The sequence below is a fragment of the Lingula anatina genome, chromosome 3 (genome assembly GCF_051362555.1).
Source record: "Lingula anatina isolate TDL-2025a chromosome 3, LinAna3.0, whole genome shotgun sequence".
Classification (NCBI taxonomy): Eukaryota; Metazoa; Brachiopoda; class Lingulata; order Lingulida; family Lingulidae; genus Lingula; species Lingula anatina.
The window spans coordinates 30437920-30458438 of NC_141769.1; the positions used below are offsets into that span (position 1 = coordinate 30437920).

The 20519-nt window shown below is 36.9% G+C and overlaps 2 protein-coding genes and 1 long non-coding RNA gene across 3 annotated transcripts; all 3 read left to right on the plus strand.

The window, feature by feature from the left end:
- Positions 1 to 1131: 1131 nt before the first annotated feature.
- On the plus strand, positions 1132 to 10459 carry LOC106169824 (nose resistant to fluoxetine protein 6). The gene is made up of 12 exons (XM_087008779.1): positions 1132 to 1536; positions 3886 to 4131; positions 5619 to 5798; positions 5947 to 6043; positions 6432 to 6530; positions 6792 to 6963; positions 7392 to 7471; positions 7767 to 7880; positions 8163 to 8274; positions 8711 to 8897; positions 9136 to 9278; positions 9557 to 10459. The coding sequence occupies exons 1-12, from the start codon at positions 1149 to 1151 to the stop codon at positions 9677 to 9679; spliced, it is 1941 nt and encodes a 646-aa protein (XP_086864905.1). The 5' UTR covers positions 1132 to 1148; the 3' UTR covers positions 9680 to 10459.
- Positions 4450 to 5373, plus strand: LOC147763212 (uncharacterized). Its single transcript, XR_015333378.1, has 3 exons — positions 4450 to 4557; positions 4874 to 4973; positions 5162 to 5373. It is a non-coding gene; the product is annotated as an uncharacterized LOC147763212 (long non-coding RNA).
- A 172-nt stretch (positions 10460 to 10631) lies between the features above and the next one.
- Positions 10632 to 20365, plus strand: LOC106175269 (nose resistant to fluoxetine protein 6). The gene is made up of 15 exons (XM_013557182.2): positions 10632 to 11236; positions 13169 to 13359; positions 13925 to 14012; positions 14578 to 14677; positions 15024 to 15244; positions 15445 to 15612; positions 16315 to 16411; positions 16968 to 17066; positions 17560 to 17728; positions 17906 to 17985; positions 18299 to 18412; positions 18621 to 18729; positions 18970 to 19156; positions 19399 to 19541; positions 19698 to 20365. Exons 1-15 carry the CDS (start codon positions 10843 to 10845, stop codon positions 19818 to 19820), a joined length of 2283 nt encoding a protein of 760 aa, XP_013412636.2. The 5' UTR covers positions 10632 to 10842; the 3' UTR covers positions 19821 to 20365.
- The last annotated feature ends 154 nt before the right edge of the window (positions 20366 to 20519 follow it).

The following is a 20519-nucleotide window of genomic DNA, read 5'->3' on the forward strand; positions in this document are numbered from 1 at the left end:
ACATTTTGCTACACATCTCGCTGCACAATCAAGTACATTGAAATCATCAGATATATAAGAAAATTTGCAAAAAGGCCCCTGATCTTAAGCGAGATTTTGGAAGAATATAAATTGACGGGCGAATTACCATTTATCAGGCAACTTATTTAGTCTGCTGTGCGTCTCTAGCATTTTTCCCATTCTTATAATTTTTAATCTCAGTGATTTCGCGTCTCTCCTAAGGATTGATTCACAGGCATCGATTCATGCTTATATCATCATTAAATGCAACCCAAGTTCTGTCAGAATTTAACACAGGAAATGTTACATATAGAGGCCTTATTTGTAAAATGTCTAATGCATCTTTGAATGCATATGTTTAATTGCGACCATCATTTAAAAACGGAAAAACAATTTTGCTTCTCGAATTATTTATCATTTTAATTCATTTTTTCATACTTATTTATTTAGCACCATCGCTTTTTTATTGTGAGTTTTTAGCTGTGCTGAAATGTGATCATAATAGGTGAAAACGCCCTGCTTGGATGGAGAGACGGAGGGAGGTTATAGCCGCGTCCATTTCTTCTATCTTTCTGCCTCCTCTCATATCTAACGAGGTGAGGCAACTGGTGGAAACAGGATTTGCTCTAATACGACGCGTATTAGGGGGCGGGGGAGGGTGGGGGTAGGGCGCGTTTTTTTCGTATTCTATCGCTCGATCTGAAGGGTACACGTGGCGTCCTCTGTGGAACCACTTTTTGGTTCCGCATGGTTTTATGTCACCAGACTTTGCATTTGGATTTAAATATCATAGTTCTGGGGTACTTAATGTCAACAGCCATAAAGCAATAACAGTTGAATTATTATCAGGTGTACCTGTGCTTAGAGACCCCGCCCACCTGGCCTTTTTTTTCGAAGAAGTTGATTACAGACGTCAGGTTAACAGGCACGATGAAGTACAGTAATTTGCATACCAGTGTGTGCTTTACGCATGTTATTGTTCATGGCTGTCACGAGCAAGCCATGATGGGTAATAAAAACATTCTGGTCAAAAACTGGGGCGAAACAGATCGAAGGGGGCAATGACGTCACAATGTATTTGTACTTATAAGGTTTCGCTTTGTTAAATAGACATATCTGAATACCTACCAACGGGTTTTATTTCACTGATGGGTGATGTCAAAACTGTTCGTATGAAAAACACTATGTCGTTTAAGAGATACATACCTGCGCTCGTGTTGGTTTTTATGACTTTTACTTTATCCAAAGCCCAGTTTGAATCGGGTGACTTTCCACATGACTATACTCAAGCTATAAGAAAAGTTCACCGCCTCAATTCCCAGCTTGAAGCAATCCAACAAGAATCTCGGCAACAGATTCTCACGAGTCCTCTCCATCTCAGTGGACTGGATCCCAACACGTTAACAGCGTTGCTGGATCGCGTTCGGCAGCTACAAGCGGGGTATCAGCCGGACGTCAACGTCTCTGAGACATGTCTTAACAGAACCGAGCACTATCTGGGTGGACTGATTGGGGGAGAATACTGGGCATTAAAAAGTGAGTATGAAAGTAAAAGTTAACATTCTGGTTAAGTACCTGGTTAGAGAACCTTCCAAAGATGTAGTCTTTAAAAACTTTAATCTCTAGATGGTGAATGCATCTTGGGCCCTTATTCAAAAGTGGGCTCTAATTGTTTAGATAACGAAATAGCTATTTCCATTAATGAACTGAATAATTCAAGTCATCACAGTTTTTTTTCACACCGGGCATTCATATAGGCTTAAATTGGGAATGTTTGGATAATATTTCTGTACACTGAAGGTCGCATTAAGGCACATACATAGTCTCCTGAATTGTTTGATTAAATCGCGCTACGATCAATTTATTTATTTATGAAACTTTATATATATTGAGATAAAAACATGGTAAAATTTATCGTCCCCGTTGGCCTTACATTCAACCTATTTCCAGCTAGAATTTTAGCGTTGATTCTTATCATTTAACACACGAAAGGAACGCCGAGGTCAGGTACAAATCAATATGTTAACTTATCGTTTACCCTTAAACGTGGAGCATCTAATGTTAGGTCACATTTTTGTCAGATTTTATCAGTTCTCTGTCACTTTTAGTAAGAGCAAAAAAAAAAAAAAGTGTTGACACTTACGCTTCGGCGTGTTTTACGGAAGTCTATAATACTATGAATACTATGATGTTCACCACAAAATGGTTTACAATGCCAGAGGTTGGTGCTACCCTCTCTGGTCATAAAAATAATAATGAGCAAATCAGTACTTCAAAATAAAGCTAGTTTTTTAATGGTTTTTAATGGATTAAATGTAGGCTACATGATTAAAAAATGAACGAGACATTACACTGAATTAACTGTAATATACTGGAATACGAAGGCACCGTCGCAATAGTAAGGTAGTGGAAAGTTTGACCTGGTCTTGGACATATGTCCAAGATCTGGTTGACAAATTCATACATGGAGAAGACACTTTGCACAATATTTGTTTGCAAGGATGAGAAATGTAAATATGAGAGTGTTCGAGACGGGTACTTTTTGCCAATACTTTTCCACTCATCCTGAAAACCTCCCTTCGTTACTGTGATTTATAATAATAATAATAATAATAATAATAATAATAATAATAATAATAATAACTGCCTTCAATACATGTTTGGAATAGACAGTTAAAGGGAAAAGCCATAAAATGTTCCTGGTGGTCATTTCAATGGTATTTTCTGTTTATACCTCAAGGTTTGTTCCATCTTTTTACATGTACAATCACGGAAAAAGCAGTAAACTGCCTCAAAAATTACATTTTTTACGTGAAGCGAAGATGCAAGGGTTGTACGCAACAATTAACTACAGACTTAAAACGATTAAACCGAGAAAATGTGTTTTAAAATAAGATTTTCATATAGGTTGTTATTTTTGAGTTTCAGACTCGATATATATGTAGTAATGCTCGGTAAGTATTAGAAAACTGCTGATGATACCAGAAAAAATGTGTTTCTTTCTTTCTTTCTCTCTTTAATGAATTTTTCATTTATTTATTCATTACAAAATAATATGAATGGGAATGTTAAAAGGTATCTCACCTTAAGATAACATGTTGATCATTCATGAAACAAGAGAGGTTGTGTTTGCATAAGTCAGGTCAAAATCTAGACCGAGCACGATTGAAACAAAAGCACAAAATAAGTTAATATTTAATCATTGTACTTTTTCAATCGGTGTGTTATATTTATAACGATAAATAAGAAACAAATTTACTAACAAAAATGATTCCAGTGGTATATCAGTTACATGTATCACCAATGGGGAATGGAAAACTGAATTACAGCAATAAATAATCATTTTGATTTCGGTGTTTTAGTCAAAATTTAGACGAACTTGAACTGAATAGTGCAGGAAACGTTGGTAATCATTAACAAACCTAAATATAGATCTGATGAGGGGGGGGGGTGCTGACCATAGATAATAACAAACCATTCATGATAATAAGGAATGGTTTTGTATTCAGAACACAGGTTAAAATCTAGGATGAGCTTGGATTTGATGATAATTTACTTGTAACTGAGGACTGCGGATTGTTTATTAATGAACATGGTTAAATTGTAAATAAACCAACGACCAAAATTAATTTTAAATAGTATTCATTTCCTTACTCTCCTCGTGAAGCATAGGACACAGGCCGTCCCAACTTTAAAGTAGTATATTTATCTACTTCGTGAGTTTAATATTTTTCTTTCCTGATCATCTTTTTCGCAAAGATAATATTTTTCATTTCATGACTCACTGACAGTTTTACACTCGCAAATTTGATTCGTGACCGGTTACACGGAGCTATCCGGCCACGTGTCAGAATGTCAGGATTCTAAGAATTATGTTTTTTTCAGTGTTCGACGCTTCAGCAAAGATACCAAGTGCCATACTTGACGGAAAATACAAATGGCTAGGTTCCTACAGCGAGTGTCTGGCCGTGGACGCCTATGTCCAGTACAATGTGACCAACCCTGACAACACCACCTGGACAGCGGATGACCAGTTTGGTGGACAGTACTGTACTGGAAATACGCCGATACAATTGGTACGAAAGACAATGTACTGTCCTTTATGTAAAATGCTGTACATTTGGGCAGTGATATTGACATTAAAATACCACCTTTAAACTTATATGTATAAACCATTTGCAACACGTTCAAAACTTGATCTCTACCTATAGATTGCCACCAACTTACTTGAAATATGATCTCATATTCTTGCATACTGCATTACCTCAACCATGCATATACTGTTCGCAGAACTTTCAAAACTTGATCTCGACTTATGAATTGCCAGAAAAATTTTTGATCAAATAAGAAAAATTTACGAAGACGAATCAGTAGCATCTTTATGTAAATTCATGGACATCTCATGTTATATAGTAGGTAGTGAGGCTGATATATCCTAAATATGTTCTTTTCACAAAATACATTTCTAGGCTGGCAGCCAGTCAGTCACCCTTAGCATTGGTGTATGCGTTCCAAGTGGGTGTAGTGAACACGACTTGAAGGCCTTACTTAACACACGTAGGTACAAGGAGTCGTTAACATGAAACAAACAGTACCAAGAGGTATCATACTTAGTACATTTATGCTCATTGCTTTTAAGGTGTCAATATATTTCACTCATCTTTTACCTAACAATTAAGCAACCGGGCATCGTGTAAATTGGGGATGTGAGTATTGACATGTTGGCCTGGCGAGCGTGACCATTGAAATGTTCCAACACTCCTTTTTCTAATGCGGTCGCTAAGTGAGAAGAATGGGATTTGACTGCCCAAGAAAGTTTGTACTTCTTTGGACGAAGTGAGTGTAAGAAACACAGCATATTCTTCTGTTTCAGTGGTATCTGTCCTACAAGTAAACTCCTCGGTGTATGTAAAAACTGAATTTGCGTGCGTCAAAGAAAACCGACCCTGGACCAATGGAGCAATCGCATCATTGTAAGAACCTTTTCATTTAGTCCCGAGAGAGAGAGAGAGAGAGAGAGAGAGAGAGTAAATAGATTAAGGCTTATGTGTCTAGTATCTAATTTAAGATTCCATAAGAATGATATGCAGTTTTCATATTCTCGGTTTAGATATGTGCACCGTTGTACACCTTTTCTTTAATCAAAATAATTTTCTTTCAGATGCTTCACAGGGATTATTGTGCTATGTGTAGTTATAGGCACCACATATGATATTATACACCAAAACAAGGACATCTTTCACAAACCACTGATTCCATATATCAGCGAAACAAAACCGGACAGTAACGGTTCGGCGCCAACGGAGATCAACGAACGAACGCCGCTGGTCCATGGTCACAAGGAGGGTGGACATAGCAACGATAATGATGCCAGGGGCAAGTGTATAAGAAAATATTGATAACTGTACTATTGCTTTTGTAGCTTCAGTATGTATTTCTATGTGACTAAGCTGAACTGAATTGGTAATATCCATTGTTATACCCGTTTTGTCTGTACTTACATATTTATACATAACTTTTTTCTTTCACTCACTGTCTCGTTCTCTTAAATGTTAAATATCCATGAAATTATTTATTTTTTATGTATATCAATTAACAAATTGATTGATTTGTTGGTTGATTGTTTGTAGGCACAATGCACAAGATCCTTCTGGCGTTTTCTTTGTACACCAACGGTGCCAAAGTTCTGAATACCAAGCAAGGCAGTGGAGCTCTCACATGTATCAACGGAATACGGTTTTTGAGTCTCTCCTGGGTTATTTGGGGACACTCCTACGTTTTTGCAATGGGCGCAATTGGTAAGTTTATTAATGCATGTAGCTTTCTCAGATGTGCACTAGACTACTCGTGTCACGGTGTCTTGTAAGGATTACGTTTTGAAAGTATATGATTTTATGCGAGTAACACGGTGCGTATTTTCACCCAGATTAATCTTTTTTTTTCCAGAAAATATGCTTCCTTTTGCTCAGGACCTAATGAAACGTTGGACGATGCAAGTGTTGGTTAACGGTACCTTCTCTGTTGATTCGTTCTTTTTGCTCAGGTAAGTAACACTGATACATCCGTGCAGACAGTTATCTGTGCATGCGTGCGCGTATGTGCGTAAAATGTACACGTGCATTTGATCATATGGCTGTATAACTAGCCGGAGCAGGGTACATAGACTCCAGGATCTAATTTTTGAATCTTGGTTTGAAAACTTTACGTTGCAAGTGAAATCCTAGCTGTATCTATTGCATATTACCGCTCGTGTTAGTCATATAAGCGCTTCTAAACGAAATTGTACATGAAGTTTCACTAACATGAAAATTGTTGTTTCTCGGAGGCCGTTGAGCAGAGTAATCATGAAAGAATGTCTTCTTATACTGTTATGTCTTTTACTTTGTTCACCTTCTTCGACTGCTACGTGTCTTCTACAAAATCTATTTCAGCGGTCTTCTAGTTACATATCTAACACTGAAAGAAATGAAAAAGGGAACTGGCAGATCCAGGATCAACTGGGGGCTATATTATTTCCACAGATTCTGGAGGTAAAATTATTAAATGACATTAAATTGCTTTAATGAAACTTATTGTCCCTGCACTTACTGGCAGGACAGAAAAATTTGTTTCATTTTATGGAACTTGTTTATTTCTAGAATGTCCTACAATGTAAGTTACTATATAGATACTAAGTTTCTGTCATGCACGGTAACTTATCGGAATTGTACTGTTTAGTCTGAGACAGTTACTTCACATTACTGTGAAAGCACCCTTCTTTACTTTGATTTATGGCCTTAATGTGATCCCAGGTTAACGCCGCCATATATGCTAGTTATGATGGCGTATGTGCCAACGCTATATTACTGGACAAATGGACCCTTGTGGCCAAGAACTGTTGATGGGTTTGACCCAGATTGTGATGAGGCTTGGTGGACACACCTTCTGTATTTGAACAATGTTGTTATGCCAGAAAAACTGATGGTAAGACAAATGGGATCAGCGTTGTTAAAAAAATATTACTTTCTTCAAGTCCTAAAAGGCCAGTTGCTGCATGGAGGCCTTAAAGTGACGGTGAATATCACTTCCTCCTTGGAAGTTGGAAAAATATTTTAATGGTTGGAAACACGTTAAAGAAAGCAAGTTAATTCCGCAAGGGCTTCTGTCTCGCTACTTTCGATCTTTTAAAGTTCTTGTTTGATATTACGAATCACGGCGGCAAAGCCCCCGAGTTTCCTATCAACATCTCGGCAATTCCATGCATGTATCTGATATATCCAATACCGATTCTATGGTAACCAAAAGTTACATTACTGCAAAAGAAGTTATTTTGCCATATGTACCAAGCGTCTGCTTGGCATAAATTACTAACTGGCATAAATTCAGGATTTCCAAATGTTCTGCACTTCCAGTGTATGCCGTGGTCCTGGTATCTAGCCAATGACATGCAGTTCTTTGTTATCAGTCCTCTTATTCTGTTTCCTCTGTTTTGGTAAGTAAGGGCACTGCACTGAAAGGGTCAGAAAAAAAGTAAAGTGGTTGTAGCTTTTAAAATTTGTTGGGAAGAACAGTTTATAATACATTATATGTAAAGATGAAAGATAAAGACTGGATAATAGCCTGATGTACTCGATAAAAAAGGTAAAGATTATACAATTCACGCGGTCTTGCTGGATCGGTGTAAATCTGAATCATTCTTGGCTCCCAATAAGGAATTTAAATATGAAAAATAATCTACCTTTGTCCAAATACAAGGATACTAAGTATACTACAAGCTGTCATTTCAGGAATGAGCTAATTGGAATGGGCGTTTTGCTAGCAACATTGTTTGGTACTTTATTGACTACTGGGATACTTTCCAACGTTAATAAAATAGGCCCTGGAGTGCTGGGTGTGCCATTGTAAATATTTATTTATTTATTATTTATTTGCTTGTTTTTTTGTTTTATCTTTTAAAGTCAAATATAGTTGCTGCCAATGCCACACATTCGGTGTGACGTAATAAACCACCGCTTGATATAATTTTCGCCTTGGTCAAAATAATTCTGCTTGAAAATTAAAAAAAAAAAAAAAAAAAAAAAAAAAAAAAAACGTTTGATATGTTTTGTAATAGAATACTCTAAGCAGGATTCTTGATGACGACCAAATTGATAGGCAAAAGAGGTCTCCCTCTGGTTTTCTAGGACCGAGGATATAATCTATTTCAAGCCGTGGACAAGAATAGGGCCTTATTTAATAGGGATGCTGGTTGGTTACATACTCTACGTTACTGACTGCAAACCCAAACTTAACAGGGTAGGTATCTAACGTGATTGCTTCCATGTTATCAAAATATTTACTTTTTCAAAACAAAGAAAATAATGGAAGTTACAGTTATCCGCAAAAGGGAATATTTCCTTTTGTCATTTTTGTCAGCAGTTGTCATTTTGATCATTTGCGCTCAATAACTGATCATTGCTGCTTAAATAAGGTAAGTGCTTGAAATATTTACACATTCGTGTTTCTTTTAAACTATTAAGCAAAAACAGTGAAGCTTGCTTTTAACAGCTAGTAAATTTTGAGGTGGCAGATAAAGAACAAGAATTGATAGATTGTAGATTTAAATTTAATTTATTGACTTTAATAACGAGTAAAATTAATTATTTAAAATTTTTCAACAATTTACTAATAATTCTTGACCAATTTTCTTAACTATTTGTACATTAAAAATTACACATAAAATCATTTTCAGTTAACGGCATCAATTGGCTGGGTGGTGGCTACGGCAACTGCCCTCGCACTGGTATACGGCCTTTATGACGTTTACCAAGGTCACCCGCTCAGTAACGATGTTAGCGCATTTTACAACGCAGTCTCAAGAACCGCTTGGGGTGCGTGTGTTGGTTGGGTTATATATGCATGCTGTACTGGATATGGAGGTAAGCTCACTGTTGCCATTTTTTATTTTTTCTATTACAGTTCCAAAAATTGCATTCTGAAAGTTCAAAAGCACTTTTATACCAACGTTAAGTTTTTCACTTAAACTTACACATACAATTGTAAATATCTTTTAAAGCACTTAGGGCTACTATTAGTTTGCTTATTATGTCTATCCGTTATTATGTCAAAATCTGTGGGGTTAGTGAAATACTTAATTTTGTCAAAATTTCCCTGTAGGGTTCGTGAACACATTAATGTCCTGGAAGGCGTTTGTACCTTTGAGTCGTCTGACATACTGTGCCTATCTCATCCATCCTATCATTATGTATGTGGTATATATGGGAAGAGAGACGCTCATACATGCCACAGATGTGACTATGGTAAGTTTTAGATTATTTGTTGTTGCTCGTCAGAAAGACCTCTCCAAATTTTCGAGGTCGAAGTGTAGATATCTTTATTTGAGTCTAAAAAACTTTAATTAAGTTATGAATTGATTGATATTACGTGAGGTTTATAAGTTCCCGGTAAGCCTTTTTTTAAAATCATCAAGATGTTGTACACTTTAAGAGATCATTTATAGATTTTACAAATTTTTAAGTTACAACTCCAATTGATTTGTTGATGGTATGTTTATGGTGAATATACATCTGCTTTACAGACATTCTTTTTCTTTGGAAACATGGTGGCGGCGCTTGCGTGTGCTTTCATCGTATCCTTGGTGTTTGAGGCTCCTATGATGGGACTTGAGAAAGCTATATTACAGCGGGGAAAATCGGCGTAGCCCCCGGAATGACTGAAAAGAGCAGGAATGAAAGTACTCCAAGAAGTGTAACGAAACTGTAGGGATAGCTTCTTGGTAGTCGCATGTACTGGAATGTTCGATTGTATTGTCAGAGCTTTGTGGAAATAATACTATTCTATTTCAATGACCGTCACCGAGGTTAAACAAGGACGCACCAGGTCATCAAAGAGAGAAGATATCAATAAACGAATTAATTATCGTTTTTTCCCGTATGTATTTAATAAACAGTATTTTTTTATTGAATTCAAGGGGAAATATTTGAAATTTAGTTTCGAAATGTTGCCGACTATTTAGACATTTTGACCTTTGTTCGTGACTCCTGTTTCAATCAAAATCAAGTGATGAACCCCACAATTCAGAGTGTATTAGAAATCATTTGTTGTTCTAATCAGTCTGATGATTACAAAAATAACATGTCTTTAAGTCGCTTGTTAAACCTTTCTATAAAGTCTGATATAAGGTACATAATTGGTGAGTGTACGGTATGTATTTAGAACCTTTCGCTAAGCTTTTAATTTTTTTTTTTTTTGCACTTAGTGGTTGCTTTTTGACAATCTAATAGCTGTTATGCTTCTACAGGGTGTAGCTGTATGCTTATGATATGCCTATTTATTTTATTAAAACACACTTTTTGAGTATACTTCATATTTTGATGCCTATTTTTATAATTCTTGGAGAACATTATACTTGACCAGATAGACGAGTCTGTTAAAATACAGATTTCCTAAATCTACCGGTATCTCTCTCTCTCTCTTCTTATTCTCTTCTCTCTCTCTCTCTCTCTCTCTCTCTCTCTCTCTTCTTATTCTTCACTCTCTCTCTCTCTCTCTCTCTCTCTCTCTCTCTCTCTCACACACACACACACACACGTACAAAGACTTGTATCGGTGCCAGGTTGTATGTCATAAGAACCTTCTCCTAGAACGCCTTTCATGTCATTCATCAGACCACAGAGTCTATAAGTGGACGCTTACGTGACTGTCTCGAACTTTGACCCCTAGTGTTTGCTTCTTCACATATATCACGTGGTTCGAATAATCTATGACGCCAACATATACAAATAATATCTCGCAGCATAAGATGTACTTAAATGTTAAGGTAGCTTTGCGACCTAGTCATTTACCGACGCCTAGTTGATGTAGATGTTCATGTATATGTTACCTAAAGACGTGATGTCGAGATATAAGTGTGCCATCCTTCAGTGTGTTATTTTGGTCTTAATGATCGTCACGATAGCCAAGGCTCAGTGGGTTGAGACGCAAGACATTCCTTATAACGTTGGTCATGTTTTCAGTAAAATCAACCGCCTCAGATCTCAGTATCAAGAACCTCAAGAAGAATCTCAGCAGCAGATTCTTGTGAACTCTGTTCTTCACAATGGAAAATCCGTGGATCATACTACGGTGACGTCCTTATTAGAAGGCGTTAGACAGCTAGAGGCGGGGGCCCTGGACGTCAACGTCTCCGAGACTTGCTTTAATAGAACTGTGCAATATCTCGAGGGACTGATGAATAGGCAATACTGGGCCATAAGAAGTGAGTACAAAGCGTTAATGACCGAAAGAAAGGGGGGGGGGGGGTAATAAGAGACGCTGGACGGCGCACTCGGCAATTTCCTTTTATTCAATCAAATTAATCAAAGTAGGTCTACACTTAAAGCTGTATGTGGCATTTCAATCAACTGCTAATGCAGAGATTCGTCTAATAAACTAAGAATACTTTGTTTGAAAAGCCTACGTTTAAGTAATGTTAGCCCACATCATATATCATGTGGATAAGGATCTTAAGTGCACGTCAGGTGGAATGAAGTCAGCTCTAATCAGCACTGGTCTTAATATATTTGTTTTTCGCGTCACCCATCCATTGACTTATTAATTGCTTAAATGAGGGTTAAATGAGGACTAACATAATACATTAACTCCCTCACTTAACCTAGCCTGTCAAGTGCCAAGTTTCGTGAACTAAGTTTACGGTTTAAGTACAACCTAAAGGACCCATCATTATGGGTGTTAAAATGTAGGTACAAGCGGACATAAACGCGCCAGCAAGCAATTATTTTAAATTTAGTTTCGGTCTTTTATTTATTTATTTTTTTAATATTAAAATAAAGGCATTTGTCTCTTAAACGACGTTCTCACAGGGTCTCGATAAATATGTGTGTGTGTGTGTTTGCGTGTGCGTGTATGTGAATATGGAAAACCATCTAAAATGTTTAGTCTGATTTTAAATATCTTCACCCGGATTTACAGATATAACTTTGACAAACTTTATCATGTGAAAAGAAGAAATGGTATAATGCTGAGGTTGCGCACATTGAAATCTGTCGAATATTCAACTTTTGCTCTTCTCGCTGGCTCCCAACCGTACAAGTGTAACGTGCTGTATGTAGAAAAATCAGATGAATATTAACTGGCGTTGTCGCATGGTCCAATGTTATGTTTGCAGTGATGTGTCACTGAGTGTGATTGTGAAATCCTAAGATATTAGTTAAATATTAACCGATTCTATAACTCTGTAGACTGGAGATACGGTATACCGTATATTCGTCATCATGTGCCACTGAGTCTTTACTTCCACGGTGTGACTAGGACATGATAAGTAGTATTGGAAGACAAAGTCCAACGATGTATTTTTGTGATTTACAAGTCTTCTGCGTTTATTTATTTATTTATTTATTTATTTATTTATTTATTTATTTATTTATTTATTATTCCCGCATTTTTCTTACAAAGTCGGGGATCATGTTATCCCGTCTCTTCGTCTGTTCGTTCGTTAGTGATTTCCCCTCATATCTATGTATATATAAGCAGTGTCACAGATATTCAGGGGTTGGTGCTTCTGAGGTCGATGTTCTCTTAAATATGTGGGTGCGGGTATGTGCGCTGGCTACCCATTGTCAGCATCTCGTTTATCTATATTTGCGGCGTGTAAGGTTAAATAAAAAGCCAGATCGATTTATTTTCTTATTGATGACAAAAAAAAAAAAAAAAAAAAAAAAAATCATGAAAATAAAACCGTATGGGATCACGGCCTGGATACGTAAAACTGTCCAAGCCAAAGTTTACAGCAAAAATTCATAACACTTTGATTTGACTTACGTAAAATTCATCACAAAAAATTAAGAAAGATTCTGAATAGTAAGGTCATGTCACCCTTTTCGTGATTATCATGTTGTTTTATTATTATTACGTTTATTTACATGTTGTCGAACAAACATATTAATCGAGCCGGAAAATAAAAACGAACGCCTTTCCATGATTCACGTGGAATGCAAATATTAACAAATATGGCTTATCTTGACAAAAAACTACTTTAAATAGTTTGTAAAATAAAACTCAAACTCCTCCCAAATTTATCCCTGTTTTCAATACATTTTCTATGTTTCAGTGGCCGTTGGGTCCGTGTAAAGCATTTTTAAAAAAATTGGCAGATATAGTTAAATGTACGTCACTTAATTCTCAATTTTAGTGTTTGATGCCTCGGCCAAACTACCAAGGGGTGTGCTGGACGGGAATTTCAGATGGCTTGGTTCCTACAGCGAGTGTCTGGCCGTGGACGCCTATGTCCAGTACAATGTGACCAACCCTGACAACACCACCTGGACAGCGGATGACCAGTTTGGTGGACAGTACTGTACGGGCTACGTAGGGATACAACAGGTGGGGAACAGGAGATACCATCAAAGACGGAACGTTACTATAACGTTACCATAACGTTTATATATAACCAAAGAACGTTATGGCGAAGTTATGGTAACGCTATAAAACGTTCTGGGTAGATATCGTGATATACGTGTACAGGACAAAGAGTGTCAGAGGTCACTGACAATTCACCCTTGAACTGTCACTGGGAAGAATAAAAACATATTGATGATTTAGAAGTGAGCTTCCAGGGACGGAGACGCAGGGTGGTTTAAGAACGAATTTCCTGACTTTTTGCATGTGGAGGAAGATCATGTATAAACTATTTGTTATACCTTGTTCTTCCGTTTCTTTAAACAGCATGCGTATTTTTCCGATAACGAACATGCGAGAACCCATCAAAGAATGTACAGGTAAATCTGGGTTCGTACTGGGAATTAAAAGTCGCCGGAAAAATAATGGATCCCTAATAGACCTCATTCTAAACCCATATATATTCTAAGATCGTAATAACTTGGTCACGCCTGTTGAATTCAGTGAGCACTTTTCTGCTTTGGTTTAATGCTAAATGTTCATATTTTAGCCCGGCCAACCACCCGCGACTCTTAGCATTGGTTTATGCGTTCCAACAGGATGCAGTAACCAAGACTTGAAACACTTACTGAACGCATGTAAGTAGCCTACACTATTCCTGATCCAGGAACTTGAAAATATATTTAATAAATAAACAATGCAGTGATGAAAACATTGGGTTTATACTGTTATGACCTTTCAGTATGTAAAAATTATGTGGAGTTTTTTCTGCAGAACTCGGAATTAATTGATCTTAAATTGATCTTTATAGTGCCATTGGTGGCATAGCGGGTGGGAGAGGGAGTTGCAATTAATATTGCACTTGCTAAAACTAGAATTAAAACAGTTTTGTGTGGAACCTATGTGAACGCGGCTCACGACGTCCAGAAAGGATTAAATGACATATTCCATGCGACGTAGCCTCAGACTTAGTTAGGGAGGGATTCGAAAAACTGAAGTGTCTACTAGCTTTGAGCTAGGGAAGTTATTTCACTAGAATTTATTATATTATGTCTGCTTCCATTTTTAAGGTATGATACAATCCACATCCACGTTTTGATGCTAATTTTGAATTTAAGTGGCAATTCTTTAGATCGTAAAACCAGGAACAATGATTGAATGGGCATATTATTATTATTGTTATGATTGTTAATATCATTTCAGTTATATCTATCCTACGAATAAAATCTCCACTTTTGGAAAAGGCTGCTTTTGCCTGCAACAAACAAGACCGACCGATGAACAGCGGTGCAATTGCAGTTATGTAAGCTCTCTCTCTCTCTCTCTCTCTCTCTCTCTCTCTCTGTGTGTGTGTGTGAGTGTATGCAGGGCCGTAGCCTGAGCAAAATGCCAGGGGGGGCAGTAAGCGGACACGAGGGGGCGAAGCTACCGAGGGGGGAGGGTGTGGTGTGTAAAATTCCAAATTCCAGGGGGGGCAGCTGCCCCCCCTGCCCCCCCGGAGGCTACGGCCCTGGTATGTGTGTGTTAACTGGAATCCCGGAGGTGGTCTCTTAAATGATTGTCTGAATGAAGGGAAATCAACACCACAATATTCTCATTCTCAGTCGAGACAATCTCATTTCTTCTAAACTAAAATGCTTTTCCTACAGATGCATCGCAGGGTTAGTTGTGCTATGTGTACTTATTGGAACCATATATGACATCGTACACCAGAACATGGGTTTTAATCACAAACCATTGATTCCCTACGCCAGTGAGACAAAATTCACCAGTAACGGTGCTGCCTCCATGGGTGTTGATGAACACACACCACTAATACATTCTCAGAAAACTGTGGGTTATTCGAATTCCGAAAATAATGGCGCAAATGGTAAGTGTGGGTTATGATGTAGAAATTTTTTAAAATTTGAATCATTTTATTTTCTTATTAATAAGTCTTTCACTCTCTCACACACCCACTCATTCGTGTTCCCTCACTCAATTTTTTTACTCACTTACTCACCAGTGTGTTTTCCTGTCGTTAATTTAATCCATTCACTTACTCATTTACTTTTTATACCTTTTTTTCAGGCATTATGCATAAAGTCCTTGTAGCTTTTTCTGTATACACAAACGGTGCCAAAGTTCTGAACACCAAGCAAGCCAGTGGGGCTCTCACTTGTGTCAATGGAATACGGTTTCTGAGTCTCTCCTGGGTTATTTGGGGACACACCTACGTTTTTGCAATGACTACGATTGGTAAGTTTATTTATTTATTAAGTTTTGTTTTTTTTGTAGCAACCGTGACTGGTAATTTAGTTAATGTGTTAACTATATATTCCTTATCTAAAAATATTAAGTATGTTGCAGTCACTGGATGCATCGTAAATTTGATGATAATCTCGACATTATCTGTCATGTAGTTGTACACTCTGTGGGCGTTATATTTTCTATGTCTCCTCCATCCCAGTGTACCACAAACTTTCATAGAGACCATTCCCACAGATTTTTGGATCGATCTATCTCTCTGAGGAGTCTCACTAAATTACGATCAACTTAACCGGCTTTAATGTCTGTCACGCCTAGTAAGGGAGTTAGGTCGATCCAGATGGATCGATCTAAGTATGGGAACCCAGTCATAGTCTTATTCACAAGAAAATAGCAACAAAGAGTATTTATTGTTTAAGATTTGGCCAAACAAGGCCGCTTTTGTGATACAAGCCCACTTCCTAGTCATTTTAACAATGTAACAAAATGTTGCCTATATTAAATGTTATGGCCTTAGGGATAAAAAGACATATTAAATATTCAATAAGACTCATCATCCTAAAATTATGACGTAACGAGTCAGCAAAAATTAATCTTTACAGACAATTTTCCACAGATTTCGTTTGTGTGGTTGCATAGAGTTTACACAGTTACTAGTATTGTCAATAAAGGTCTCCTGTTTTTATCTTTCAGATAATATATCCTCTGTAACTCAGGATTTAATGAAACGGTGGACGATGCAAGTCTTAATTAGCGGTCCCTTTTCCGTGGATTCTTTCTTTGTTCTGAGGTAAGCAATACTATTACAATTGTGCGGCACATGAAAGCTACACTCAAGTGTGTTAGTACGCTGAACCTCAACAAGTTAATTCTTATAAGGTTTTATACGTCTCAGATACATATTTGATCTCTTTAAACAAGTCAAAGCGACCATGATAAAACAAAATTGCTAAGACAGACCTGTAACAGCTAATTTGGCTGAAATATTTTCCCCAATCACGAGAAGCTTAAGCTTTGTATACCGTAGAGAAAAATTGCGCGATATAATCTGTCTTGCGAAAAATTAAAACTCATCTATTAGCATAAACATGGAAGTCTGCTTCTAAGGTATAATTGACTCTTTAAGGGGTGTGGTACCTTGTAAGATGCCATACATATGTTATATATATATATACCAAGTAGGTAGTTATATCAAGATGGGCTAATGTAACCATACTTCATTAATCAAAGATTCACTTTTTATTTTATACGTGTATGGGAAGAAATAATTTGGAATGGTTGGTTGTCCACTTTTTACCCTCTATGTACTCAATTACTTCGTTGTACTCAAGAACCGTCTATTTCAGCGGTCTTCTTGTCACATATCTTACCATGAGAGAGATGAAGAAGGGGAGTGGCAGATTCAGGATCAACTGGGGGCTTTATTATTTCCACAGATTCTGGAGGTAGGTGCAGTTGAATAAAAGATTTTCTAAAATTATAAGTGGGTTATATCTATGATTCAATATAAAAGAAAAATATAAGTTCCTCCGATGGTTTCATCCGGGACAAGATCCGATGTGTACCAGGACCCTACGTATGTACCATGATCCTGTGTACCAGGACCTTACTTATGTACCGTGGTTCTGTGTGCCATGATATAACTGTGTACCATGATTCTACATGGTCCTGTGTGGCATGATTCTACATGGTTCTGTGTGCCATGATTCAAATTTGTACCATGGTCCTGTGTGCCATGATTTCACATTTGTACCACGGTCCTGTGTGCCATGATTTCACATTTGTACCATGGTCCTGTGTACCATGATTTCATATTTGTACCATGGTTCTGTGTGCCATTAATTTAAATAAGTACCATGACCCTGTAAACCATGTTTCTGCGTGTGTACAGTGACTAGGCCCCGTGTGCCATGACTTTCATTTTCTTTGTGTTTCCAGACTAACCCCGCCCTATATGTTGGTGCTGTTGGTTTATGTTCCCACTATATACTACTGGACAAACGGCCCCATGTGGGTCAGTACCGTTGATGGTTTCGACCCTTACTGTAGCGAAACTTGGTGGACAAATTTACTCTACATAAACAATGTTGTAAAATCAAAGAAAATGGTAAGTAATATTACTTACATATATTACTACATATGTTATTCCTAAACAATGTTCCGTACTCAGTAAATTAAGCGATTGCAAACAGTAATGTCAATTGGGGATGATTTCGTAATGATGAATGTTTCACTGACACTGATGTAGTTATATGTAAGCTTAAGTGGGTTTCTTTACTTCCAGTGCATGGGTTGGTCCTGGTATCTAGCCAATGACATGCAGTTCTTTGTTATCAGTCCTTTAATTCTATTTCCTCTGTTTTGGTAAGTCAGTAGAAAGTGATTTACATAATCCTCGAAATTCAAGATGATATTTTTCTAAAGAAAGACATTTAATTAATATGTATATTTGTAATAGTGCCTATCGCATATAACTTTTGTTAAGACACAAACTTTACGTTAAATTATCAGGTTGGCAGGTTGTGAACGAAGCATTTAATATACGTTCATAAACCAATTTTGAAAAACGGGTTCATGGTAATGGGGATTTATGACGATAAAAAAATTTCCCGTGATATGTGTAACGTTAATAAGTTTATTCACACAAGTTTAACTGCGTTAATGACTTTTGTATAAGGAACGAGATAATTGGCGTGGGTGTTTTGCTTGCAACTCTGCTCGGATCATGGATAACAACTGGTATAGTCTCCAACGTCAATCAACTCCCACCAGGATCTACCAACCAGGCAGGGTAAGTCAGCTTAATTGCTTTCTCTCTATCGTTAACGTGTTTCAATACAATGCTTTTCGCCATAAAAGATATGAGTGATATTACCTTTTATAATTATTATAATTAATTATTTTGTTCGTAGAAAATGAACATCGTTCACAATCTCATTCTTAATTCTAAATCAATATTTTCCATAAAATATTATTATTATTAATTTTTTTGTTTGCAGTTTTGATATATTATATGTTAAACCATGGATACGAATAGGACCTTACTTAATAGGGATGCTGGTTGGTTATATATTGTACGTTACTGAGTGCAAACCCAAACTAAACAGGGTAGGTAACATTTCTTTATTTCAAAGAAATGGATTTTCAGTATATGGAAACGTATATACAGTATATCTAACGAACTGAATATGATAGAACATTCTATTTTCGAAAAAAGAGAATTTCTGGTGTTTCTTCGCACTGGCATGGGGAAATGTAATATTAACAACTCTGATTCTTCTTACCTGCTCCTCAAGACATAATTAATATCATTATGAAATTATCTTAATTATTTTGAATCATTTTCAGTTAACGGCATTAATTGGCTGGGTGGTAGCTACGGCAACTGCCCTCGCACTGGTATACGGCCTTTATGACGTTTACCAAGGTCACCCGCTCAGTAACGATGTTGGCGCATTTTACAACGCAGTCTCAAGAACTGCTTGGGGTGCATGTGTTGGTTGGGTTATATATGCTTGCTGTACTGGATATGGAGGTTAGCGTTTACATTCTCTCCTCCCTGTGATATATATATATAGTTATTTTATCAGTTACATAAATACATTATAAGCATACTGCGTGTTCGTTATGAGGCTTATACGTTGCCATATGCCCATTTCGCAGTTCAAACGTTTAAACGAAGTTGATAGTGCATTAATACAGACACTTTCTAATTTTTTTTTTACAAAAATAGGCCCTGAAATGTGTTTCAATTATTCTGTGATATTTACCTTGTAGGGTTCGTGAATACCTTAATGTCCTGGAAGGCGTTTGTACCTCTGAGTCGTCTGACATACTGTGCCTATCTCATCCATCCTATCATTATGTATGTGGTATATATGGGAAGAGAGACGCTTATACATGCTACAGATGTGACAATGGTGAGTTTTAGATTTTTTTCTAGTAGCCATAGGGACCATTTTACATTTGTGTCGAAATTGATTTGACCCCGATTTTTCACATTCATATCTCTTGTTATGTCTTTTAATGCCATGGCTTTTTCTATTGTAACTGCTTTTGAAATGTTTATTTTACAGACATATATCTACTTTGGAAACATGGTGGCGTCGTTTGCGGGTGCTTTCATCGTATCCATGGTCTTTGAAGCTCCAATGATGGGGCTTGAAAAAGCTATATTACGGCGGGAAAAGTCAGCATAGACTGCTGGAAAAACATGGAGCAGAGGAACAAAGCCGTATGAGGCAAAGCTGGTCTTGTATCCATTCTTACTTTTACCCAAACTTAAATCCATCTAGTATACGAATATATTACAAAAAGAACAAACAATGGGATCTTACATTCCCAAGTGCAGCTTTTAGACTTCTTATAAAGTTTCTGCTAAATAGGGGTAGTTTTTCACAGTTACGTAATGTAACAATAAAAAAATCAAATGGAGAACTTTCTTAAAGCAGTTGTGGATCATATAACATGGTCATGATGCATTACCTCGGAAATGAGACTGTTCTTAGAGTACCTACGCTTATCTATATTTGGAGACTTTTTATTTATATTTGAATGCAGACTTATATTATTTGATTGTTATTTAAATTCTTATGGTGCCAATATAAACGGAGTATGTATGTGTTTTTAAAAGGACTTTCAGTTAAATGATGTCAATGTTAAATGTTTATTATGTGGGATGCATAATGCATTGTATTTGAACAAACAATTTGTTTTTTTTATTGCGAATTATACTTTTATTTGATGAATGACTCTGAGTATACTTTATATTTGATGCCTATTTTTATTATTCTTTGAGGACATTATACTTGACCAGATAGACAAGGTTTTAAAAATACAGATATCCTATCTCACTCTCGCGCACACGCGCACACACACACACACACGCACACGTACAT

Excerpts from the sequence above, each read along its gene's own strand:
- LOC106169824 (XM_087008779.1), top strand. The coding sequence starts at position 1,149 with ATGGGTGATGTCAAAACTGTTCGTATGAAAAACACTATGTCGTTTAAG. Across the intron at positions 5,799-5,946 it reads TTTTGCAATGGGCGCAATTG|AAAATATGCTTCCTTTTGCT; the intron begins GTAAGTTTATTA and ends TTTTTTTTCCAG. Across the intron at positions 6,531-6,791 it reads TATTTCCACAGATTCTGGAG|GTTAACGCCGCCATATATGC; the intron begins GTAAAATTATTA and ends ATGTGATCCCAG.
- LOC106175269 (XM_013557182.2), top strand. The coding sequence starts at position 10,843 with ATGTTCATGTATATGTTACCTAAAGACGTGATGTCGAGATATAAGTGT. Across the intron at positions 16,412-16,967 it reads GATTCTTTCTTTGTTCTGAG|CGGTCTTCTTGTCACATATC; the intron begins GTAAGCAATACT and ends CGTCTATTTCAG. Across the intron at positions 19,157-19,398 it reads TTGCTGTACTGGATATGGAG|GGTTCGTGAATACCTTAATG; the intron begins GTTAGCGTTTAC and ends TTTACCTTGTAG.